This window comes from Ranitomeya variabilis, chromosome 1 (assembly GCF_051348905.1).
Source record: "Ranitomeya variabilis isolate aRanVar5 chromosome 1, aRanVar5.hap1, whole genome shotgun sequence".
NCBI lineage: Eukaryota > Metazoa > Chordata > Amphibia > Anura > Dendrobatidae > Ranitomeya > Ranitomeya variabilis.
The window spans coordinates 680,930,146-680,957,343 of NC_135232.1; the positions used below are offsets into that span (position 1 = coordinate 680,930,146).

The window sequence follows — 27,198 nt, forward strand, 5'->3', positions numbered from 1 at the left end:
AATAAATATAATGTTATATTCTTTTATGTTTATTCTGGGATATGTTGGAGGATAAAAAATGGGGCTATGAGGGGAAGGGGTATCACATGGTGGCACTTAGGATATCGTTACACATTGCCAAATCCACAAATTTCAGCGGGATCTGCCGAATTTCTTACAGTATGGGTACTTCCGATTGTTCCCTTGACAGAGGAAAGATACGGTAGTTTAGGCATGTTAAATTTTAATGTCTGGTCCTTTTTGTTCTCAGGGTAGATAAGTAGATATATGAAGTGTTGGGCAACTACTTATTCCCTTCTCCCCAATGAGAACACATGCTCACTCGGCCAAACTGAGCGTGCATATGTATAGGACGGTCAGGAGGAATAGCTGTCAGCCAAAAGACTATTTGACCAACAGCTATTGATGAAAACAATAGTATTTGTTTTATAACATACTGGTGTATAAGGAAATACTGACACTGAAATAGTGGAGATGGAACTTATAGTAGTATAGTATACGGGTCATTCCATGTCAAGTGAACCAATGATTTTTACCACTATATTTTTAATTCTTTTGAGATTTTGGTATTTGGTAATAGTTTGTCAGAAAATGCAAAATGTGAAGAAAAAAAAATTTTAGATATTTTTTTTTATTTTTTATTGATTTTCAAAGTTCGGAAAAAGTGCGAATTTCGGTGTTGCCTGCCCTTACATTTCGCCCCATAACTCAGGCTAGAAAAGAGATAGAGAAACAAAATAAACACCATTCTACTCAGAACTGTACATGCTTTCACCAGATATGTCACAAGAATATCTTTGATAATAATTTACCTATGCGAACGCAAGCGCAAAACTTTAAAACCCATTTCTGAAAAAAACGTTTAATTTAAATATTTCAAAAACTGCACATGTGCCTGTTATGCTCCTATTCACTTCTGCACCAAAATACAAGCTGGGATCGTGATGGGATCATATTTTAAAAAATAAAACTATTACAGTGTCAGTTCAAAAATCTTGATTTCAGGTCTGTTCAGCCTGTGGTGTAGAAGTGTGGGGTCTGTATTTACCAAATAATCCATGATTGTTAGATATTCCTGTATTATTTTATTATGTTAGAGTTAGAAGCAGGAGAGGACAGAGGACAAAGCTTTGTTAGGGCCCAACCTGAGATTGAACAGGGGTAGACAGTGACTGCAGAGCAGAGCAGCTCGGGCCTCCACAGACCGTATTCGCACCAAATCTTAACACCCAGGCAACTCCTCAAATGGAGGGAGAAAAATACTCTTAACATCCAGTTCATGTATTGTACAAACCAGGACTACGAAGAGGAGGAGGAGAGATTGTTATAACATCGGTTACAGGAAGCAGAACCCATCACAGGGACTCGGCAATACCGGACTGTCATCACATGTAGTGGAAATAAAGACAGTGACGTCCATGACGTGGTAGAAGGCGGCACAAGATCGGCAATGGATGACACAACTGGCTATGTGACCTGTGAATATGATTAGCGCTGACGGCTTCTGGACTCTCCAAAGATTGTGAAAATGAAGACGTAGAAAGGACTTTTCTGCACCGTCTGGTCCAGAGCCATCCTTTGTGTATCCAAGAAAATCAGACATTGTAAAAGTGAACAAAAATCAGATATAACTCAGGTGGAGCCAAGCACCATGACAGGCCGTCCACACTCTGACACAGAAGGAAACGGCCATTGCTAGTGAGCGCTTATGGGCAAGATGACATTTCATCCTCTAGAAGGGGACACACTGATGATAGAAGCCCAGTGTAACAACCTACTATTAATTGTTTGATTAGTTCATATTTTATAGTACGAGGATTTAACTACTGGACTATTCTTCTTAAACACTTCAGAAATGACATGTTTAGTGATATAGTAGAAAAAAAATTGTTCCATGTATAAATAGGTGGTAAAAAATATTGGTTCTTTTAATCTTGTTTTTAACATATAATCAGGATGAGACTGTATTTAGAAAATCACACTTGAGGATGTGATCACGTTTTTTCTTTTGGCTTGTTCAATGAATTCAGGTTGAAAATGCTGAGCAAGTTGTTATGATGATTAAGATGTATTTATTCTGGCACTTCGGTAGTTGTTTTTTGTGTTTCTTTATTGTTACATATAAATGCTGAATGCAGTAAGTTGTAATTTGAAAAGAAAAAGGGAAGAAGCTCACACAAACATAAAATCAGATGATTCAAGGCTTAAAAAAAAATACAAATTTGATAGGTCCCAAGTTAAGTCCCTGTACAAATATAAACAAGGACACAAGTAACACACATGCACGTTTTCACAATTTTAAAACATACGTTTTTTTCAGAATTGCGCATCAAAATGTTTAATTTGATTTCACCAAAACAAAATATAAAGAAACATAGTCTTGTGACATATCAAATGAAAGCCGGTACCGTTCTGAGAAAAATGATGCCTCTCCCACCTCTATATCTTAATCATAGCCCGAGATATGATAAAAAATGTAAAGCCATACCAGGCCAAAATCAGCGCTTTTTTAAAACTTTAAAAATCTGTAAAAAATTAACTGATGAAGAAAAAAATTCTAAACTTTTAATTTGTAATTAACTAAAGTTGTACTTCATAAAAACAAAAAATAAAAAAAATCTAAAGACGTCAGGTAAAAAAAATATTCATATTTGGATCACTTGATATGGAATGACCCATACACAAATATATAGTTATAATAATGCTCAGAAGATAAAGGGCCTAGCGATATAATAACATGAACCTGGAGCTAAATGCTAAGAATGATTATTAAATCAAGTGCAAATAACTGAACCCATATTCGAATGGTCCTGTATAACTGCAATGGTGTCAGCACCAAACCCCCCCTCGGAAGAAGGCAACACTGAAACATGTGTTGGGACAGACGCCAGAGCAGTTCTACCGGCACATTATAGGATGGGTTCATTATTTCCACTTTCATTAATCATGCCGTGTTATATGGCACTAAGTTTTTTATCTTATGATAGGCAGTGGATCAATTTGTGCTTTATACATGGGAATTTGGTCACCAACTGTACCACTTAGTACAATATAAATATGCATGTATTTTATCACGTTTTGTAATTACATCATTGTGCATTTATGGGAATTCCTGTAAATTATTTGCGCGGCACATTATTTATTGTACTATTGTTTCTTGTACCCATCTTCTCTGCTGTGTCGTCTTTATGCCCATTGTGGTTCTGTTTTTAAATTTCTGTATGTTTTCATTTTAAATCATGTTGTCAGTCTAATAAAAATTATATATAGATATATAATGTTAGACAATCCCTGCACGTGTTGCAGATGTTGATCTGCCACGAGACATGCAGCCGCGGGGACTCTAAACATATTATTCGAGCATGCCGAAGACACTCTGTTACCACCAGAGCATGTTCGGGTAACACCTCTCAGCACGTTCGCTAATCACTAAGGGGCATCTTTATACCTCAATCAGATTTTTTTTTTTTTTTTTTTTTTTATACATTATATCCATGTTGTTCACAGAACACATATCCATTATAGTTAATGCCGCTGTTCCCATGTCCATGTGTTTTTTATTTTTTTGGGCAGACCAAGTGTTTTAGAAAAGAAAAAGAAGATATATCTGTTTTTTTTTATATAAGTAATGGATTAAACCCACACGTACCGGCGCCAGAGAAGCAGCGTTACTGTTGGGCGCTGTTCACCGGTGCTGGGTGCTGAAAATGGCTCTCATCATTCTCCCTTGCTCTCCTGGTGAACAGTGCCAGCAGGGGAGAATAATGAGATATTCAAGTGATATCAGGCGGCAGCTGATGGGACTACTACTCCCATCAGTCTACACTTGCTGCCGCTGTTATCAGTTGCTTATAACTCATATCATTCTCCCCTGCTCGCACTGATTGCCAGCTGAGCAGGGGAGAATGATGAGAGCCGTCTTCAGCACCCGGCGTCGGGGAACAGCGCTCAACAGTACCGCTGCTTCTCTGGCACTGGTACATGTCACACTGATGACATCCCTGTGTCATAAGTGTGTGGGACGTTTTGCGGCCCGTGCTTTTAAAAAAACTGACATGTCATCGTATTTTGCCCATGGACACACCGTCCGTGGAAACACACTGACATGTGCACAGAGCCATTCACTTGAATGGGTCTACATGTGTAAGTGTCTCGGGAACGTGTGAAAACTGTCACCACACCTACCGGACACACTGACGTCTGAAAGAGGCCTAAAGGTACCTTCACACTAAACGACTTTGCAGCGATAACGATAGCGATCCGTGACGTTGCAGCGTCCTGGATAGCGATATCGTTGTTTGACACGCAGCAGCGATCTGGATCCTGCTGTGATATCGCTGGTCGTTGCTGAAAGTCCAAAACTTTATTTGGTCGTCAGATCGGCGTGTATCGTCGTGTTTGACAGCAAAAGCAACGATGCCAGCAATGTTTTACAATGGTAACCAGGGTAAATATCGGGTTACTAAGCGCAGGGCCGCGCTTAGTAACCCGATATTTACCCTGGTTACCATTGTAAAAGTAAAAAAAAAAAACCACTACATACTCACCCTCTGATGTCTGTCACGTCCCCCGGCGTCCGCGCTGCTGCTCAGAGCTTCCTGCACTGAATGTGTCAGTGCCAGCCGTAAAGCAAAGCACAGCGGTGACGTCACCGCTGTGCTTTAGGGCCGGCGCTTACACAGTGCAGGGAAGCTGAAGGTGAGGGACGCGACAGGCACCGAAATGTAAGTATGTACTGTTTGTTTTTTTTTACATTTACACTGGTAACCAGGGTAAACATCGGGTTACTAAGCGCGGCCCTGCGCTTAGTAACCTGATGTTTACCCTGGTTACCCGGGGACTTCAGCATCGTTGGTCGCTGGAGAGCTGTCTGTGTGACAGCTCTCCAGCGACCACACAGCGACGCTGCAGCGATCGGCATCGTTGTCGATATCGCTGCAGCGTCGCTTAATGTGACGGTACCTTTACTGTTTAATGGGTAAGAGAAGCTTGGGGAGGTTTTTTATCTTTTGCATATAATAAAAACAATGCCATATGAATGCGATGGTAAGAGCTCATGGGTAAGAAAATAGGATCTAGAAATCGGATTAAAATTACTCCTTTTTTGGGGGGGGGTGGAAATAAACATTTGATGGAGGCATTAGGATAGGAGTATGATAGATGTTTGGTGTGTGCCATTAGTACCTGTAACTTCCGTATATAATTAGCACTATTTGGAAGTACAGCGTGGCCCTATAGACTTAAGTGTTAGAATTTGTCAGAACTCACATTTTGCATGAAGTGGTGATACACCTGTGTGCATGATCCCTTAGGTTAGTTGTGTGATCATAGTAATATGATACATGCGCTTATTGTCCATTGGTTATTTTATTGTGTTTTCTTTTGGTCCTTTTTAGATATCGCCATTTCACCGCATAAAAAATGAAACCGAATTCAAAGTTGTGATTCAGAAGAATGGGTCCTGATGTTCCTTTACTAAATGATTACAAGCAGGAATTCTTCTGGAAGCGTTTCCCACAAACCATTCTTGGCGGTCCCCGATTTAAGTTGGGTTACAGTGCACCTCCTTACATATACATCAACCAGGTGATCTTGTTTCTGACACCATGGGTCCTAGGCGGTGTGGGCACTGTGCTATACGAAGTCCATATCCTAGAGGACTACTATGCCGCCGCGCTCTCTACAGGACTGATGCTCATCGCCTCCTTTGTCATTCAATTATTAAACCAGTATGCCCGCAGGAAAACATCCACCATAGAAAGGCTACAGAATCAAAACACCCTCACAGATGAAGACGACTTTGACTTTTCGAGCTGCCTTGGCTCAGAGACTCTGAAATTCATCATACCTGGCAAGAAGTTTATAGCAAACCTGATCTTTCATTCCATCCTCGCTGGGGTTCTTTGTGGGCTGGGGACGTGGTATCTGATGCCGTATAGGATAAACTTGTTGTACGGAAACACCGGAGGAACGGTTATGATCTTTATTTTCGGCTGGATAACAATCTGCATTGGAGAATATTCTTTAATTATCAATTCGGCCACAGAGACGGCAACGTTTCATGCACAAGACACTTATGAAATCACGCCCCTTCTGCGACCCGTCTATATACTTGCTTTCATTGCCGTTGATCTCGCATACAGGTAATTTGTACTGATGGTGGAACAATTTTTTTTTTTTGTGCTCCGAAAGCAAACTATCATGATGTTAGGGGTTAGATTAGTGAGCGGGGGAGTGCGATCTGATTCTGGGCTTTTACGTGCGTTCCACACTTCTGATAATGACACGTAAACGGCACATGAGGAAAAGACACCTGTCGATCATCAGTTTTCTCCCTCCAATCGGTCAAGGCAAGAAACCTCTTAGGGTAAGTTCACACAGAACGTTTTTGCTGCTTTTTTTTTCTGCAGCAAAACCTGATCATCTTGGCAGGAAAGAAGCTGCGTCAAAAACGTTTTTTGTTGCGTTTTTTTAATGCGTTTTTTTGTTCTTTGTCCATGCTAATGTCCTTGGATTTTCAACAGCAAAAACGCAGAAAATAATACCTGCATTTTTGCTGCGTTTTTTTCAACACCCATTCAAGTTAATGGGGGAAAAAACGCTGAAAGAAGTGACATGATCTATGTCCAAAAAACGCAGCAAAGCACAAAATACTGATCAAACAAAAAACCAATGTGTGCATGAGATTTCTGAAATCTCATAGGCTTTGCTGGTATTGTAAAAAGCAGCTGAAAATTAGCATAAAAAAGCAGCAAGAAAATGCAGCAAAAATGCCCTGTGTGAACTTACCCTTAAAGTGGTTGTCTAATGAAGATAACCACAGTGTATGCGCCTTACTTTGGCATATGAACATTATAATTTCTTGCTTCTCTATGAGAGAGACGCTGCCAGACTCGTATGTCAGAGTCTTTCCTCCTGGAGAAAAAAAGGATTGGTTGTTAATATTCCGACACCCAGAACCTTCTCTTCTCCAATGTCTGGTGACAGTCAGGAGCCGTCCATACACATTAGATTGTCGGCTGAAATTGGCGAGTTTGGACAACTATTGACTAATGTGTATGGTTGCTTTAAGGTCAGCATTAGACGAGTGTATGAAAAATTATGATTTTCACCCAGAAAAATCGATGGCCGACTTGAGACCGGTGACAGCTGAGGCACACCCAAGTAACAGAGAAGATTGCTTATTCTTACTAGTGGGAAATTCACATTTTCCAGAATGTTGTAAATAGCAATCAATAAAATGCTTTTTTCTCACAGGAAAAGGATTTAACTTTTATGCATGTAAAAAAGTGCAGCTTTCCAACTTGAACTGCTTAGGCTACGTGCACATGATGCGTTTTTTATGTATTTTCTCCACTCGGAAATGGGCCAAAAATGCTATGGAATCCTTATGCAAGCTAATTCAATGACAATCCTGAAGTGTTGTGCACATGATCAGTTTCCTTAAGGCTGTGTGCACACGTTGCGGATTCGTGTGCGGATTTTTCCGCACCGTTTTTGCAAAATCCGCAGGTAAAACGCACTGCGTTTTACCTGCGGATTTACCTCGGATTTCCTGTGGTTTTTGTGCGGATTCCATCTGCGGTTTTACACCTGCGGATTCCTATTGAGGAGCAGGTGTAAACCGCTGCAGAATCCACACAAAGAATTGACATGGTGCGGAAAATACAATGCAGCATTTCCGCACGGTATTTTCGGCAGCATGTGCACTGCAGATTTTGTTTTCCATAGGCTTACATGGTACTGTACACTGCATGGGAAACGGCTGCAAATCCGCAGCCAAATCAGCAACGTGTGCACATAGCCTAAGTATTTGCAGTGCATTTGGGACGTAGTCTCATCAGTCGGCACCTGTGTTCACACTTAAAGAAAAAAAACAAAAAAACACACATGTATAATAATTACATACATATTCAAATGAAAAAAAAAAAAAGATTATACTTGCCTAACACCAAGTCCCTGATGCCCTTGTCTCCTAGAAATCATGTAAAATAGTAAACCACCATATCCTCACTTACTACAAGGCAAGTGGGAAGAGCGAGGCTAAACGCCAGATTAGGTGCATCTTATAGATTCGCCTTTTCTGGGGCAGCTGAGAGTTGATATTTTTAGCCTGGGGGGTGCAATATCCATGGCCCTTTCCTAGACTAGTAATATCAGCCCGCGGCGGTTTGCCTGTCCTTTGCTGGTTAGATCTTATAGGGGACCCTGTGTAAAAAAAAAAAAAATTTCTTGGGGTCCCCCTGTAAACTTGCCAGTAAAGGCTAAGCAAACAGCTGTGAGTGCATTTTAATAGCCTGGGAACCTTTATTGCTATTAGCTCCTTCCCAGAATATAAACATCAGCCCTCAGCCGTCGGCTTTCCCCCTGCTAGTTATTAAAATTATGCGGGAGCCCACGCAATTTTTTTTTCCATTTTTTTTTTTTTTTTTTAAATTAAGAATTGCTGTTTGGTTACAGCTGTTAATGCTCCTACATATGATCAAAAAAAGAGGTAATCACGGCACTCCTGTGAATGATCTCCAAGTAGGATCCTATCCCATGTAAATCTTGTAGAAAACTTGGCACTCAGGTAGATGTTGTGAGCAGTTAGGGTACCGTCACACAGTACCATTTACATCGCTACGACGGCACGATTCGTGACGTCGCAGCGTCGTATAATTATCGCTCCAGCGTCGTAGACTGCGGTCACACGTTGCAATCACGGCGCTGGAGCGATGCCGAAGTCCCCGGGTAACCAGGGTAAACATCGGGTTACTAAGCACAGGGCCGCGCTTAGTAACCCGATGTTTACCGTGGTTACCAGCGTAAAAGTAAAAAAAAACAAACCGTACATACTCACCATCTGATGTCCGTCAGGTCCCTTGCCGTCTGCTTCCTGCTCTCACTGAGATCCGGCCGTACAGTGAGAGCAGAGCGCAGCGGCGACGTCACCGCTGTGATCTGCTCTCACTTTCCGGCCGGCAGACAGTAAGAGCGGAAAGCAGACGGCAAGGGACCTGACGGGCATCAGATGGTGAGTATGTACGGTTTGGTTTTCTTTACTTTTACGCTGGTAACCACGGTAAACATCGGGTTACTAAGCGCGGCCCTGCGCTTAGTTACCCGATGTTTACCCTGGTTACCAGCGAACGCATCGCTGGATCGCTGTCACACAACGATCCAGCGATGACAGCGGGAGATCCAGCGACGAAAGAAAGTTTCAAACGATGTGCTACGACGTACGATTCTCAGCTGGGTGCCTGATCGCAGTAGCGTGTCAGACACTGCGAGATCGTAACGATATCGCTACAACGTCACGAATCGTGCCGTCGTAGCGATAAAAATGCCACTGTGTGACGGTACCCTTATCCTGAGTGTTAGTTTCTGCCTGAAACCCCGTGCACACTGCAATCTGTCTGACTGAGGAAGGTCTTTATAGGATCGAAACGTTTTTTTATTTTTGGATTGCCTGCACAAAATAAAATTACCTCCACAACATCTACCCGAGTGCCAAGTTTTCTACAAGAATGCTCCTACATAGGCTGGTGACAATTTGTGTTTGTATGCGTTTGTTTGTGTTTGCACGCTTAGTAATAAGGGTGTCGGGCTGACACCTTTTCATTACTAAAGGTACCTTCACACGAAGCGACGCTGCAGCGATAGCGACAACGATGCTGATCGCTGCAGCGTCGCTGTTTGATCGCTGGAGAGCTGTCACACAGACCGCTCTCCAGCGACCAACGATGCCGAGGTCCCCGGGTAACCAGGGTAAACATCGGGTTGCTAAGCGCAGGGCCGCGCTTAGTAACCCGATGTTTACCCTGGTTACCAGCGTAAAATGTAAAAAAAACAAACAGTACATACTTACATGCGTCCCCCGGCGTCCGCTTCCTGCACTGACCGAGCGCCGGCAGTAGCAGGGCACAGCGGTGACGTCACCGCTGTGCTGTGCTTTCACTTTCACTTTGCGGCGCTCAGTCAGTGTGGGAAGCGGACGCCGGGGGACGCATGTAAGTATGTACTGTTTGTTTTTTTTACATTTTACGCTGGTAACCAGGGTAAACATCGGGTTACTAAGCACGGCCCTGCGCTTAGTAACCCGATGTTTACCCTGGTTACCAGTGTAAAATATCGCTGGTATCGTTGCTTTTGCTGTCAAACACAACGATACACGGCGATCGGACGACCAAATAAAGTTCTGAACTTTATTCAGCGACCAGCGACATCACAGCAGGATCCTGATCGCTGCTGCGTGTCAAACTAAACGATATCGCTAGCCAGGACGCTGCAACGTCACGGATCGCTAGCGATATCGTTACAAAGTCGTTTCGTGTGAAGGTACCTTAAGCCTAGGGCTTGGTGTCAATGACAGCTGCTGACACCAAGCCCTAATCCCATTACTCTAATGCTACTGCATCGGAATGAAAAAAGGTGGTGTTGAACCAAATAATTACATCACAAAACTTTTTAAATCTTTATTTAGCTAAAAAAAAAGCCTTCATTGCTGTACAAAAGCACATGCAAAAATGCAGCATTTTTGCCTCAGCGTTTTGCTGCCAAGAGATGCAGAAACCTTGCAGAAATTTCTGCAAGCAAATACGATACTCAACGGTCACACACATAGCCTTACTCTTTTATTTTTCTCTTGTGTTTTTTTTTCTATTTTTTTCTTTTAGCTTTTTATTACTGTTATGTTTTGTGTTTTTAGATGTCTTATTTCCCTTCAGATAATACTTAATTATAATATAGTACTTTTTTTTTTGCAGATTTATCACAACGGTACCAGCCTTAGTTTTGGTCAACAAAGTCTTACACATCGTCTTTTTGTTTTTGCCCTTTCTTTGGGCTCTGGGCATCCTTCCACCTCTTGATGCACTTCTTCTTTGGGGAATGGAGCAGATACTGGAATTTATATTGGGAGGGTCACCGATGGCCAGTAATTTAAGGTATTTTTTTATTGTACTAAACAATATGGTGGTGACATGCAGGAATAAAAATGATTGTAACAGCCTTTTATGACGATCCACTTCTGTTTTTGGTAGCTATATTAATTTTCTTGGCTACTTTTAACCAAATGTGAGGGGAAAAATACAGTTCATATTTGGCTTGTGTGAATAGTCCTCTAGCTCTTTTCCAACCTGGAACAAATTGTTGCATCCCATGGAAGGTGGTGGTGAATAGAGCAGGTTCAGTAGCAGAGCTCGCTCCACACACGGTGGGTGCCAGCTGTGTGACACAGCTGGCATCTGCCTCTAACAGCAGCAACCAGAGCAATCTCCAATCGCTGCTATCTAACCTTTTTAAATGACGCTATCAGTCTGACAGTGTCACTTAAACGGCAGGATCATGGTAAAAGCCTTCAAGGCTGATATGTTGGTATTTATATGCGCTTCATATAAAACCATCAGTTTCTTTATCTAATGTAATACAGTAGTATTTCAGTATATGGAACAAACAACTTGGACTTGGAGAAGTTCTGTGTTATACGCCCAGTTGATTGAAGGGAAAATTTCCACCTCTATTACCGAGGGGGAGCGCATAATTTTGGAAAGGAGGAGCACAGAAGAAAAAAGAAACTGTTCCAGAATCAATGGAGCATCAAAAATTGGAGAAAGGTGCTCAGTTTATATAAAATATAAAATCCAGTCCAGTGATGGGTCCTCTTTAAAAAGATGAGATTTAAAGTGGACATGAGATTGCTATAGATCCCATCCACTGTGCTGGAACTGGAAGGATGCTGTTTTTTTGTTTAATTTTTGCACAGGGAAAATACGCAGTATCAAAAAATCATTGTAAGAACGTAACCAAAAGTTGCCCCATGCACAGTTGAAACCATACGTTTCCATACTCTATATAAAAAGACACATATGCATGTTTTTCTCAATATTTGACATGAAGTCAGAATAAACCTTTCCTGTTTTAGGTCAATTAGGATTACCATCATTATTATTTTCCAAATGCCAGAATAATGAGAGAGAGAGAATCTTTTAAGGCATTTTTATTACTTACTGCAAAATCAAAAATTTACATAGATTTCATTAGTATTTGGTACCATTGCCCTTAAACTGAATGACTTGGGTCAAACGTTTGGAATATCCTTCCACAAGCTTCTCACAATAGTTGGTCAGAATTTGGGCCCATTCCGCCTGACAAAACTGGTGTAACTGATCCAGGTTTGTAGGTCGCCTTTCTCACAGCTGACTTTTCAGCTTTGCACATATATTTCCAATAGGATTGAGATCAGGGCTTTGTGATGGCCACTCCAAAACATTGACTTTGTTATCTTTAAGCCACTTTGTTACCATTTTGGCAGTATGCTTGGGGTCATTGTTCATTTGGAAGACCCATTTCCGCCCAAGCTTTAACTTCCTGGCTGATGTCTTGAGATGTTGCTTCAGTATTGCCACATAATCTTCTTTTCTCATGATGACATCCATTTTGTGAAATGCACCAGTCCCTCCTGCAGCAAAACAACCCCACAACATGATGCTGCCACCTCCTTGTTTCACAGTTGGGATGGTGCTCTTAGGTGTCCAAGCTTCTCCCTTTTTCCTCCAAACGTAACATTGGTCATTATGCCCAAAAAGTTCCATTTTAGTTTCATCAGACCACAGGACATGGCTCCAAAAATTAAAGTTTTTGTTCTTGTGTGCATTTGCAAACATTAATCTGGCTTTTATGTTTCTTTGGAGTAATGGCTTTTTCCTGGCAGAGTGGCCTTTCAGCCCGTGTTAATACAGTACTTGTTTCACTGTGGATATTGACACAGTCTTATCATCTTCACAAGGTCTTTTGCTTTTGTCCTTGGGTTGATATGCATATGTCAGACCAAAGCATGTTCATCTCTGGGACACAGAATCCGTCTCCTTCCTGAGCGGTATGATGGTTAAACATTCCCATCATGTTTGTACTTGCGTATAATTGATGAACAGACAAATGAGACACCTTCAGGTATCTTGAAATCGTACCCAAAGATGACCCAAACTTGTACAGGTCCACAACTCTCTTCCTGATATCTTGGCTGATTTCTTGAGACTTTCCCATGATGCTCTACGAAGCAGTGTGTTTCAGGTGTGCATTAACATATATCCACAGGTGTGTCTGTAATTAACTCAGATGTTGCAGAAAACCTATCAGAAGCTTCCAAACACATGACCTCATCATATGGGCAATTCAGAATTGTTTAAAGGCTTAGTAATCTTAGTGTATGTAAACTTTTGACTTTGCAGTAAGTAATAAAAATATCTTAACCTTCTCTCTCTCTCTCTCTCTCTCTCTCTCTCTCTCTCTCTCATTATTCTGGCATTTGGCAAATATTAATAATTATGGTAATCCTAATTAACCTATAACGGGAAAGGTTTACTCTGATTTCATGTCAAATATTGAGAAAAACATACGTGTCTTTTTATACAGTGTATGTAAACTTCTGGCTTCAACTGTATATTAGGAGGAAAAGGACCCCTTGTGTAACTCGGACCTTTATTGATGTGTTTTGAACTTTTTGATTTTTTTTTTTTCTTTTTTTGTGATCACGCTGTTCTCTGTACTTTTGCAGGTTGCTCCTCATGTTCGTAGTATCCGTTGGGGTAACCATATCAGCGTACTTCATACCAAACTCCATCGGTCTGGTTCTGTTCATTGCCGGACTCGGCTTTATTCTCAGTCTTAATTTAGCAGAAATAGGAATTGTTCTCAGACATCGTGTGAAGAAATGGAAGGGATCCACAGAGAACTATGATACATTCTCCTGGAAGATGACCTGGAAGGAACCGGCAATGTACTGCGTCATCCTGACGTTGGTTTTGCTGGAGTCCAGCTTGTTACATCACTACTGCATTTCCACTTTTTCCTTACAAAGTCCTCAGGCCATTGTCGGATATTGTCTCATTATACTTTTAGCTTTTTTATGGATTCTCAAAGAAATTCAAGGTGCTTATATATTGGGGATTGTAAGGAATCCCTTTTTTCAGAACGATATCCGGATGTTAAATGTCTTCATGAAGAAGCAAAGCAGATTACAGAAAGCTGCTCTTGTAAGGAGAATTGTGCTCATGCTGGGTAAGTAGGAGAAAAAATACAAAGGCATTAGAACATCAAGAATAGAAAGAATTGCATCAGTGGCAGTTTTTTATTTTGCTTTTAATCCCTAATTGTAGAGATCTGCATGCCCCCAAAGCTTTAGGGGCCATATGGGATAATTGGTATTATCTTTTTTTTCAGTTGCTGGTGAAGCCTTGACTACCTGGCATGGGCAACTACCAGCTGCAATAGTTGCTAGTTGTAATATTTCCTACACACACCTGGGTGGATCATGGCAGTGCCGCGGGCTATCGTGCGCTCATGCAGCAAACTAGAAAAGGGCAGCAAAGTCTCTTGAACAACACTTTGCAAGTAAAGCACCGCAAAACACTTTGGATTGCTATTTCCCCACCATACATATTACATCGTCTGACTTTAGTCTAATATGTAAGAGGACTGTAGTGAAACATGTATATGTATGGATGTATGACCAGCAGTAAATTAACGTCTGTCCTGCAGCTCTCACAAAGGTCATGACCTACGTTATCCTGAGCAGGCAGTCTCCTGGTCTCCAGTCACCCCAGGGGGGATTTCCAGAACACACAGAATTGGAAACATTTCACACCTCCTAGTGCCTTTGATGGGAAGACGCCAAATTGCAGCCTGACACTGTATATTTACTCTGAGAAAGAAAGATTACAGGAATAGTGTTGAAAGAAAAATAATGTATTCATTGGTAAAATAGCCAGGATCCAATCAGAAACCAAGGATTAGAATATTAACCTGAGCGGCTGGTCTAGACATCTGACCCCCAGGTTAACTCTATAAATTAGGCCTTTACACATAGAAAGATGTTCACAGATTGAGGTGCAGCCAAGCGGATTTGAGCCATTCCATATTCATGCCCCCCTCAGCGAGCAGAATGCTCTGCAAGTTTTCTCACTTTATTTTTAAAACTGTTTTGCATATTTGTTTGTCATTTTTATTTCCATGTTTTTATATCTTTTATTGTAAGCACTGTACCTTTTCTATTAGAGCTTAAAATTTTAATAAGTTTGAACCTTGTATGCTCAAAAGAATCCATAGCCTTAGAGTATGTGACCCTGCTGATTGGCAGACAGTAGTAGTAATATTTCCGGGACTCAACGCCCGTGTGTTCGGTGAGTAGTGGCAGCGTGTATGAGTGGGGTGCATGGTGTGATTTATGCTCCCATTGCAGTATAGGACAGAGGCTGAATGCTGGACTGAGTGAGAGGAGATAGATTAACCCTTGCAGGCGCAACCCCCAGTCACGTGCTGAGAAGCAGGTACGTGACAAGGACCTTTAGTTTTGGGGGATTGAAGATCTTCGTTAAAAACTAAATTGCTTTCTACCACTTTCCTAAAATGAAGTTTGGATTGACAATTATGTGCAATATTAATTTTCTTTTTAATTTATTTCAGTCTCTCCTTTCGCGATGGTCGCTTACCTCTCTCTAGACACTTCACTGTATAACCTTCACTCTGTATCAGTCTGCATTGGATTCACAAGGGCTTACAGGATGGTAATATACTATTTTGTCTACATGTTGAAAGTGCCTTTTAAATGTGACATCTAAGTATTTGACCCCTTTCTGACCTCGGACGGGATAGTACGTCCAAGGTCAGATTCCCTCCTTTGATCAAAGCCAGGACATGTCAGCTGTTTTGTACAGCTGACATGTGCCCGCAATAGTGATGTGTGGAACCTGCCGCTATTAACTAGTTAAATGCTGCTGTCAAACACTGACAGCGACATTTAACTGGCGCTTCCGGCCATCAGGCCAGAAATGAGCGCATCGCTGATCCTGTCACGTGATCGGGGGTCAGCGATGCGCCGGCATGACAAGCAGAGGTCTCCTTGAGACCTCTATGGTTGTTGATCTCGGATTGCTATGAGCGCCACCCTGTGGTCGGTGCTCATAGCAATGCAACAATTCTACTACATAGGAGCGATCTGAGCTTCGCTTCAATAAAGCAGAGGTGATCGAGTTGTGCCAGCTTCTAGCCTCCCATGGAGGCTATTGAAGCATGGCAAAAGTAAAAAAAAAAGTTTTAAAAAATATGGAAAAAAAAAAAAAAAAGTTTAAATCGCCCCCCTTTCGCCCCATTCAAAATAAAACAATTAAAAAAATCAAATATACACATATTTGGTATAGCAGTGTTCAGAATCGCCCGATCTATATAAAAGGATAAACCTGATCGCTAAACGGCGTAGCGAGAAAAAAAATTTTAAACGCCAGAATTACGTTTTTTTTTGTCGCCGTGACATTACATTTAAAATGCAATAATGAGCGATCAAAAGAACGTATCTGTACCAAAATGGTATCACTAAAAACGTCATCTCGGCGCGCAAAAAATAGGCCCTTACCCAACCCCAGATCACGAAAAATGGAAACGCTACTGGTATCGAAAAATGGCACATTATTATTATTATTATTTTTTTTTGGATTTTTTTTTCACCACTTAGATAAAAATTAACCCTATACATGCTTGGTGTCTATGAACTCGTAATGACCTGGAGAATCAAAATGGCAGGTCAGTTTCAGTGTATCTAGCAAAAAAGACAAACAAAAACCAGTGTGGCATTGCACTTTTTTTGCAATTTCACTGCACTTGGAATTTTTTTCCTGTTTTCTAGTACACGACATGCTAAAACCAATTATGTCGTTCAAAAGTACAACTCGTTCCGCAAAACATAAGCCCTCACATGGCCATATTGACGGAAAAATAAAAAAAGTTAAGGCTCTGGGAAGGAGGGGAGCGAAAAATGAAAATACCCCGGGTCATGAAGGGGTTAAAATAAAATCTCTCCTTAAATATGATGGTCCTTGATAGACTGGTTACAGATGTCTCCTGCTGTCTTAATTTAGTTGATTGTTAAGGTGTTAAATTAGTAATGGATCAAAGAACAAGCCTACTATATATTCAAAGAGCTTTGGGGAAGCATTTGTGCAGGGGGCATTTATGTGCATTTTTTCAAAGTACCTAACAATTAGGATATGTGCACACCTTGCGGATTTGCTCTTGTAAAAATCTGCGTGGATTCTTCCTCGCTTTGCAGTTGAAAATCCATGTGTTTTTGATTCGGATTAAGTGAAAAAAAAGTAAATAAATATAAATATATATATAATTAATATTTTATATTCCAAGCCCGGGTTTAGTAATGAACAGGTGTCAGCCAGATGCCCTCATTAATAAAATCTACTATATAATTGTCTAAGGGTCACTTCCGTCTTTCTGTCTTTCTTTCTGTCACGGATATTCATTGGTCGCGGCCTCTGTCTGTCATAGAATCCAAGTCGCTAATTGGTCTCGCCAGCTGCCTGTCATGGTTGCCGCGACCAATCAGCGTCGGCCACAGTCCGATTAGTCCCTCCCTACTCCCCTGCAGTCAGTGCCCGGCGCCCGCTCCTTACTCCCCTCCAGTCACCGCTCACACAGGGTTAATGCCGGCGGTAACAGACCGCGTTATGCCGCGGGTAACTCACTCCGTTACTGCCGCTATTAACCCTGTGTGACCAAGTTTTTACTATTGATGCTGCCTATGCCGTGTCAATAGTAAAAACATCTAATGTTACAAAATAATTAAAAAATAAAAAATCATTATATACTCACCTTTCCCACTCCTCGAGACGCTCCGGTGACCGCTCCATGCAAGAGGCAGGTTCCGGTGGCAAGGATGGTCTGCGAGAAGGACCTGCCATGACGTTACGGTCATGTGACCGCGACGTCATCACAGGTCCTGCGCGCTTGCGTGAGAAGGAGGCGACAGGACTACAAGGGGCCCTGGAAGGTAAGTATATGTTTATTTTTTAACCTGTGACATACGTGGCTGGGCAATATACTACGTAGCTGGGCAATATACTACTTGACTGGCCAATATACTACGTGGCTGGGCAATATACTACGTGGCTCTGTGCTGTATACTACGTCGCTGTGCAATATACTACGTGGCTCTGTGCTGTGTACTACGTTACTGGGCAATATACTACGTTACTGGGCAATATACTACGTTACTGGGCAATATACTACGTTGCTGGGCAATATACTACGTTGCTGGGCAATATACTACGTTGCTGGGCAATATACTACGTTGCTGGGCAATATACTACGTGGCTGGGCAATATACTACGTGACTCTGCTGTATACTACGTGGCTGAGCAATATACTACGTGACTCTGCTGTATACTACGTCGCTGTGCAATATACTACATGGCTGTGTGCTGTATACTATGTCACTGGGCAATATACTACGTGGCTGGGCAATATACTACGTAACTGGGCAATATACTACGTGGCTCTGCTGTATACTACGTCGCTGTGCAATATACTACATGGTTGGGCAATATACTACGTGGCTGGGCAATATACTACGTGGCTGGACAATATGCTACGTGGGCTGGGCAATATACTACGTGGACATGCATATTCTACTATACCCGATACGTTAGAATCGGGCCACCATCTAGTCTATATATAGATATAGATATAGATATATATATATATATAATTGTCTAAGGTCCACTTCTGTCTGTCTGTTTCTCTGTCATGGAGAAATCCCACGTCGCTGATTGGTCGCGGCCGGCTGGGCGCGACCAATCAGTGACAGGCCGCGGATTGGCCCCTCCCTACTCCCCTCCAGTCAGTGCACCCTCCAAACTCCCCTCCAGTCTCCAGTCAGCACCCACATAGCGTTTTAGCAATCCGTTAAAAGGACTGCATTACACAGCGGTGTAACGCAGTCCGTTAACGCTGCTTTGAACCACGCTTCGCTAATTGGTCGCGCCTGGCCGGCCGAATCCTGTGTTTTCATTGCATTATTCTGAAATCTTCATAAATAAACTACATACATATTCTAGAATACCCGATGCGTTAGAATCGGGCCACCATCTAGTGGTAAATAAAGAGTTAAATAAGACATGCTCGCGCGTGTGCGAAATCTGCATGAAACGCAATATCTGTTTAATTTTCAATAACTTTGTAAGGGTATGTTTCACGGTCAGTAAACGCTGCGGGAAGGATACTGCGTACATCCGCTGCGTCCAACCCGCAGGGGCCAGATGTTAAAGCATAGTGGATGGGATTTGAAGAAATCCCTTCTCAATTATGCGTGCACCGGCACCCCGTGGCTTTTTTGTGGAGACGGACATGTGGTGCGTCTTTTGAGACCGCAGCATGTCAATTTATCTGGCGGAGACGCTCAGTCTCCACAAGATAAATGTCCCAGTACAGTGTATTGAGTGTGGTGATTCCGCACGGTTCAATGAACACATGTGGAATCACCTGCGTTCAAAAGACGGCAGCGCTTTAGATGAAGCGGGCATGTGCAGCGTCCAAAGGGCTGTCGGTTCCTGACCGTGGGAACATACCCTAAAAAAAGATTGTGTGTGCTCCCGTGTAATTTTCTTAACCAGCAGAGGGAAAGCCAACAACTGAGGGCTGATGTTATTTATTCTGGGAAGGAGCCAATAGCCATAAAGGTTCCCAGGCTATTAATATCAGCTCACAGATGTTTGCTTAGCCTTTACTGGCTATTTTACAGGGGAACCCCAGCAAAAAATTGACATAAAACCGAACCAGCAAAGGCTAGGCAGACAGCTGCAGGTTGATATTAATAGCCTGGGAAGTGGCCATGGATATTGGCACCCCCCAGGCTATAAATATCAGCTCTCAGCCGCCCTAGAAATGGCCCATCTTATAGATGCGCCAATTCTGGCACTTAGCCTCGCTCTTCCCACTTGCCCTGTAGCGGTGGCAAGTGGGGATTATATTTTTGGGGTTGATTTCACCTTCGTATTGTCAGGTGACACCAAGCCCAGGGATAAGTAATGGAGAAGCGTCTGTAAGACACCTATCCATTACTAATCCTATAGTTGTATGGTAAATAAAGACACGGCCAGAATAAAGTCCTTTATTAATCTTAATTAACCATACTTACTGCATCGCCTACTCCCTGACTCCCTCGATCTCCTGCAAGAAAAATAAAATAATAAACCAACAAAAATACTCCCTGTCCGCCATAGTCCATTTAATAACGAGTGTCCCACGATGATCTCCCTTGTAGAACAGTCACATCGGGAGATGTGACTGCTCTACACAGCCTTCGGCGATACACTGAGAGTTCACTGGAGTTCGTGCTCTTACTTACAGCACTGCAGCGTGGGAATTTTCTCATGCAGCGGTGCCGCAAGTGACAGCACGAACTCCGGTGAACTCTTACGGTGGCGTAGTGATACACACTGACAGGATGTATCCTCCCGCATTATCGCCGGAGTCGTGTAGAGCGGTCACATCTCCCGATGTGACTATTCTACATATGAGATCGTCGTGGGACACTCGTTATCAAATGGACTACGGCGGAAAGGTAAATATATGGTGATTTATTTTATTTTTATTGCAGGAGATTGAGGGCGTCGGGGAATTAGTTGTTTGGTGAGTATGAATGTGCTTTTTAATTGAACACAGGCGTGGGTTATGGGACTACTACTGTCCCATCATCGGCTCATGTTGTCACTGTTCTATGTGACACCAGACATAGCCGGATGGGAGTAGTAGTCCCATCAGACGATGCCTGGCTGCACACACCCGTACACAGACAGACACACAGACACCCGCAGACAGACCCATACATATTCTCCGCCCACACAGTCTCCACACAGTCTTCGCCCACACACTCTTCCGCCTTCCTTTCTGCAGCGTTTTTGGCATGCAAATCTGCAGCTAATCCGCAGACCTTTTTACACCTCCGGTTTAGCTGCGGATTTGACTGGCTCAATGTAAGTCAATGGGTGCAGAAACGCTACAGATCCGCAAAAAGAATTGACATGCTGCGGAAAATAAAACACTGCAAATCAGTGTGGTATTTTCCGCAGCATGTGCACACCAATTCTGGATTCTCATTGATTAACATTGCCTGAGCACTCTTTGTGGATTTGGTGCAAATATGCACGTAAAAACCGCTGTTGATCCGCAACAAAATCAGCGACGTGTGCACATGGCCTTAATCGAAGCAGTTACACTGGGCAGGAGATGGGTAAGACATTCAAAGAAACCTACTTCCAGAACATTTGCATTGCATCAAATATTCACCTTATATATTTGTATCATTTATATCCTGACTGTTGCATTAACTCACATCCACCCTCCTTGCACAAAATTTTTGCACTCCGTCCATATCATCCCCTCTCTCCTCTCCTATGTACAGCACTCATGCTTTTTTCACAATCTAAATTGCACAGATCCATTCATTCCCACCATACAACACAAGAGACGCTCTCACAAATCACTTAACTATCTGCTCACTCTGTCTATCCTCCTTCTCCTTGTCGCAGGGGATATCACTCTCAACCCAGGCCCTTCTTGTAATAGTAAATCAAACCCCTCCCCTACTACACTAAGCCTTCTCTCTCTTTTAACTTTGCCTCCTGGAATTTACACTCAGCCTGTAACAAACACCCCTACATCCATGACTTCTTCCTTTCTGATTCTCTTAACCTTCTGGCTCTTACAGAAACCTGGATCGAGCAGTAAGATACCACCACCACTGCCGCTGCTGCTGCTCTCTCATATGGTGCTCTACATTTCTTTCATACCCCGAGATCTGACAACAGACCAGGTAGAAGTGTTGGTCTGCTCCTATCAACCAAATTTTCAGGTTATCCCCTAAGTACCCTCGCTTAGCTTCCCTTCATTTAAGGTCCATGCTGCCAGACTCTACTTTTGTATATCATCCTCCAGGCCCCTCCCATCAGTTCTTGGATCACTTTACCACTTGGCTTCCACCTTCTCTATCCTGTGACATCCCCCAACCTCATGGGAGACTTTAACATCCCCATTGGTGATCCCATCTCCCCATCTGCTACTCACCTTTTATCTGTAACCTCGTCATTCGGCATTTCACAGTTAACTAACTCTCCTATGCATGAAGACGGAGATACTTTGGCCCTGGTCTTCTCCCGACTCTTCTCATTGCATGATTTTATTAACTCCCCTCTTCCACTCTGACACAACCTTATTTCATTCTCTGTCAAGAACTGTCACCCTGCTCAGGACACCCCCATTTTCCACACTAATAGAAATATATAGATGCCATTAACACTCAGAAACTGCCCTTCACCTCTCCAAACAAACCTATTTCAACACCCTCATTACCTCACTATCCAAGAATCCAAAACGTCGCTTTGACACTTTTTATTCCCTCCTCAGTCCACAGTACACGCCCTGACCACCGACCACTGTGCTGACGATCCGGCTAATTATTTAAAAGATAAAAATTTGAGCATATCAGAGAGGAAATTTTATCTGAATTCGTTCATACCATGCACTGTCCTCCATCCCCACTACATGTAGCTCACTCTCCTGTCTTTGAACCTGTCTCAGAGAAGTGATCAGGCTACTTGCATATTCTCACCCTACTACTTGCACCAGTGACCCTATTCCCTCACATCTCCTCAAGTCCATTTCCCCAGCTGTCACCACTTGCCTAACAAAAATATTCAACCTCTCACTCATCTGGTATTTTTCCCTTTTCATTTAAACACGCCAGCATACAATCATTGCTTTAAAAACCATCCCTCAAAAAAACCTGTGCTGCTAACTATAGACCTGTCTCTAATCTTCCCTTCATCTCTAAACTCCTGGAATGCTTGGTCCACTCCCGTCTAATCTGCCATCTCTCAGATCACTCTCTTCTTGACTCTCTACAATCCGGTTTCCACTCTTTACACTCTACTGAAATTTCCCTTACCAAAGTCTCTAATGATCTACTAACAGCTAAATATAACGGTCACAACTCTTTGCTGATCCTTCTGGATGTCTCTGCAGCATTCAACACTGTGGATCACCAGTTCCTTCTCACTAACGCTCCGTTCCATCGGCCTCAAGGACACCGTTTTCTCCTGGTTCTCCTCCTACCTCTCTGATTGCTCATTCTCTGTATCTTTTGCTGGCTCCTCCTCCTCTCATCTTCCCTTTATTGTCTGAGTTCCTCAAGGATCAGTCCTAAGCCCCCTTCTCTTCCTCTTGTATACTGCCCCTATTGGACAAACAATCAACAGATTTGGTTTTCAGTACCATCTCTTTGCTGATGACACCCAATTATACACATAGTCTCCTGACATCACCCCTGCATTACTACAAAACACATACCGCTGTCTCTAATATCAAGTCCTCCTTCTATCTGAAACAAAACTTTTGAAAAACTGAATATCTTGTGTTTCCTCCCTCCACTAACCTACCTATGCCCGACATTGCTATTTCCGTGTGTGGTTCTACCATTATTACCCAGTAACATGCCCGCTGTCTTGGGGTCATACTTGATTCATGTCTTTCATTCACTCCCTACATCCAATCATTTGCTTGCTCGCTCATGTCATCTTCACCTCAAAAACATTTCTATAATTCGGCCTTTTCTTACCTAGGCTTAGACTATGCAAAAACCCTTACTGTAACTCTCTTATTCATTCTCGTCTGGACTATTGTAACTCTCTACTAATCGGTCTCCCACTTACTAAACTATCCCCTCTCAAATCATCCTGAATGCATCAGCCAGGATCATATTCCTTGCCAACCGTTACACCAATGCCTGTGCCAGTTGTTGCATTGGTTGTCCATCCACTACAGAATGTAATATAAACTTATCAATCTCACCCACAAAGCGCTCCATGCTTCTGCACCACACTAATTCTCCACCCTTGTCTCAGTTTAGCATCCTACCCGTGCCCTCCGTTCTGCTAATAGCCTAAGATTAGCTTCCTCAATAATCCAAACCTCCCACTCCCATCTCCAAGACTTTGCGCGTGCTGTGCCAATTCTTTGGAATGCATTAACCAGGATTAACCCCTTTCCCACCTTAGACGTATAGTTACGTCTAAGATGGGCTCCCCCTGTTTGCTGCTGGCTCCAGCGATAAGCCCACAACTTTTCCGGCACATGTCAGCTGATGTTATCAGCTGACATGTGCCCCTAACAGCCGCCGGTGGAATTGCGTCCCACCAGCGGCTGTTAACATATTAAACACGATCGTGTCGGAACCGCGTCACTAATCCTGCCCATTGGCATCCTTGTCACATGATCGCGGATCTCTGATGGTTTGGCATGACAACCCAGGGTCTGCAGCAAAACCTATGTGGTTGTCATTGCTGGATTGATATGAGCGCCGGCCGCTGATCATTTTAGCGCAAGCGATCGGATGATTGCAGCTTCTAGTCTCCCATGGAGACTATTAAAGCAAGTAAAAAAAGTGAAAATAAAAAAAAGTTTTTAAAAATATCTAAAAGTTCAAATCACCTCCCATTTGCCCCATTCCAAAAAAAAAACAAAAAAACCCACACATTTGGTATCACCGCTTTCAGTATGGCCCGATCTATCAACATAGAAAAAGAATTAACCCGATCGCTAAACGGCGCAATGAGAAAAGAAGTCAAAACACCAGAATTACGGGTTTTTTTGGTCGCTGCAACATTGCATTAAAATGCAGTAACAGACATTCAAAAGATTATCTGCACCAAAATGGTATCCATAAAAACATCAGCTCGGTGCGCAAAAAATAAGACCTCACCCAGCCCCGGATTACAAAAAAATGGAGACGCTACAGGTCTCGGACAATGGCGACTTTATTTTTATTTTTTTTTTTATAGAAACTTTGGATTTTTCTTTTCACCACTTAAATAAAAAAGAACCTATACATGTTTGGTATCTACAAACTCTTATTGACCTGGAGAATCATAATGGCAGGTCAGTTTTAGCATTGTGAACATGATAAAAAAGCAAAACCAAAAACAATTGTGGCACTTTTTTGCAATTTCACTGCACTTTGAATTTTTTTCCTGTTTTCTCAGTACACTATATGGCAAAACCAATGGTGTCGTTCAAAAGTACAACTCATTCCTCAAATAGAAGCCCTCACATGGCCATATTGCCGGAAAAATAAAAAAGTTATGTCTCTAGGAAGAAGAGGAGCAAAAAACGGAGACTCAAACACCGAAAAACCCAAGGTCGCGAAGGCGTTAATCCCCATTATCAACAGTTTTAAACCCCTTCATGACCTTGGGATTTTCCGTTTTTCCGTGTTCGTTTTTCGCTCCCCTCCTTCCCAGAGCCATAACTTTTTTATTTTTCCGTCAATTTGGCCATGTGAAGGCTTATTTTTTGCGGAACGAGTTGTACTTTTGAACGACATCATCGGTTTTACCATGTCGTGTACTAGAAAACGGGAAAAAAATTACAAGTGCAGTGAAATTGCAAAAAAAGTGCAGTCCCACACTTGTTTTTTGTTTGGCTTTTTTGCTAGGTTCACTAAATGCTAAAACTGACCTGCCATTATGATTCTCCAGGTCAGTACGAGTTCATAGACACCTAACATGACTAGGTTATTTTTTATCTAAGTGGTGAAAAAAAATTCCAAACTTTGCTAAAAAAAAATAAATAAAAAAATTGCGCCATATTCCGATACTCGTAGCGTCTCCATTTTTCATGATCTGGGGTCGGTTGAGGGCTTATTTTTTGCGTTCCGAGCTGGCGTTTTTAATGATACCATTTCGGTGCAGATACGTTCTTTTGATCGCCCGTTATTGCATTTTAATGCAATGTCGCGGCGACCAAAAAAACGTAATTCTGGCGCTTCACATTTTTTTCTCGTTACGCCGTTTAGCGATCAGGTTAATGCTTTTTTTTATTGATAGATCGGGCGATTCTGAACGCGGCGATACCAAATATGTGTAGATTTGATTTTTTTTTTATTGATTTATTTTGATTGGGGTGACAGGGGGGTGATTTAAACTTTAATATTTTTTTTTTTTTTTTTTCACTTTTTTTCACTTTTTTTTTTTACTTTTGCCATGCTTCAATAGCCTCCATAGGAGGCTAGAAGCTGGCACAACACGATCGCCTCTGCTACATAGCAGCGATCTGATGTTCGCTGCTATGTAGCAGAATTGCAGGTGTGCTGTGAGCTCCGACCACAGGGTGGCGCTCACAGCTGCCGGGGATCAGTAACCATAGAGGTCTCAAGGACCTCTATGGTTACTATTCTGAAGCATCGCCGACCTCCGATCATGTGACGGGGGTCGGCGATGTGATCATTTCCGGCCGCCCTGTCTGCGTTTGACAGCGGCATTTAACTAGTTAATAGGGGCGGGCAGATCGCGATTCTGCCCGCGCCTATTACGGGCACATGTCAGCTGTTCAAAACAGCTGACATGTCCTGGCTTTGATGCGGGCTCACCGCCGGAGCCCACATCAAAGCGGGGCTTCTGACCTCGGACGTACTATCCCGTCCGAGGTCAAAAAGGGGTTAAGCATGGCCTAAAAACGCTTTTCTTTAGACTGGCCTATTTCCTCAACATACTTGTCTAACTATCCCTGTTTTGCCCATACAACATTTTCTTCAAAACCAGGACCCTCGTACCATCTGTTCTCACACCCTTCATGCAATTAATAGCCCTCTGTGTCTGTACTTTTACACATACTGGTTAGTTACAGGTTCATGCAGCATTTTGTGAACACCCTATTTATTATATTGATGGCTGAACCGTACGATATAAGCAATAGTTACCATCCAACTTTCGTGTCTCCCCTATTTCCTCATAGATTGTAAGCTTGTGGACAGGGCCCTCATTCCTCTCGGTATCTGTTGTTTATGTGATTGTTGTTCTGTAATGTCTTTTATTGTCTGTACAAGTCTCCTCTAACATGTAAAGTGCTGCGGAATATGTTGGCGCTATAGAAATAAAATTATTATTATTAGATACAGGGCTTATCCTTTACTTTAAAACTTAATGAGGCTTATTATATTACATTCCGACTAGACGTGTCTGGCCTCGCTTAACATCTTTGCATTCAGTGTGGTTGCATATGTCTAGTTTGCATGTGACTGCATGTGTGCAAATCACATACTTATGGTCACAGCCATTATTGGAGAATCCTCACAGCACGCGATGTGAGGATTCACAAGTCTGGCGGAACTTGAATGCACTATTTATATAAGAAAAATATTTAGAATTGAGAGTCCTCAGTGGTTCTATCTACTGGCTTTTTCTATCTACTGGCTAACACGGTACCAAGATATATTTCTTTTCTATTTATATAACACAGTTTGAAAGTTGCACATTTCTTAGGCTTGACTTTTGGTGTCCACATATCGTCAAACTGGACGCCTAGATAACAGTATTTTCTATT

At 42.3% G+C, this 27,198-nt stretch overlaps 1 protein-coding gene across 6 annotated transcripts in view; it reads left to right on the forward strand.

Moving 5' to 3' along the window:
• Positions 1–27,198, forward strand: part of PCNX4 (pecanex 4) — a 96,569-nt gene that overhangs the window by 14,968 nt on the left and 54,403 nt on the right. For all 6 annotated transcript variants that reach the window (XR_013215790.1, XR_013215789.1, XM_077265370.1 and 3 more), the window contains 4 exons: positions 5,397–6,143; positions 10,749–10,928; positions 13,538–14,040; positions 15,445–15,545. Coding sequence is in view for 4 of the 6 variants with exons in the window: in XM_077265370.1 (XP_077121485.1) it covers positions 5,455–6,143; positions 10,749–10,928; positions 13,538–14,040; positions 15,445–15,545 (1,473 nt within the window). In the remaining 2 variants the exon portion in view is untranslated. The remainder of the gene's footprint in view (positions 1–5,396; positions 6,144–10,748; positions 10,929–13,537; positions 14,041–15,444; positions 15,546–27,198) is intronic.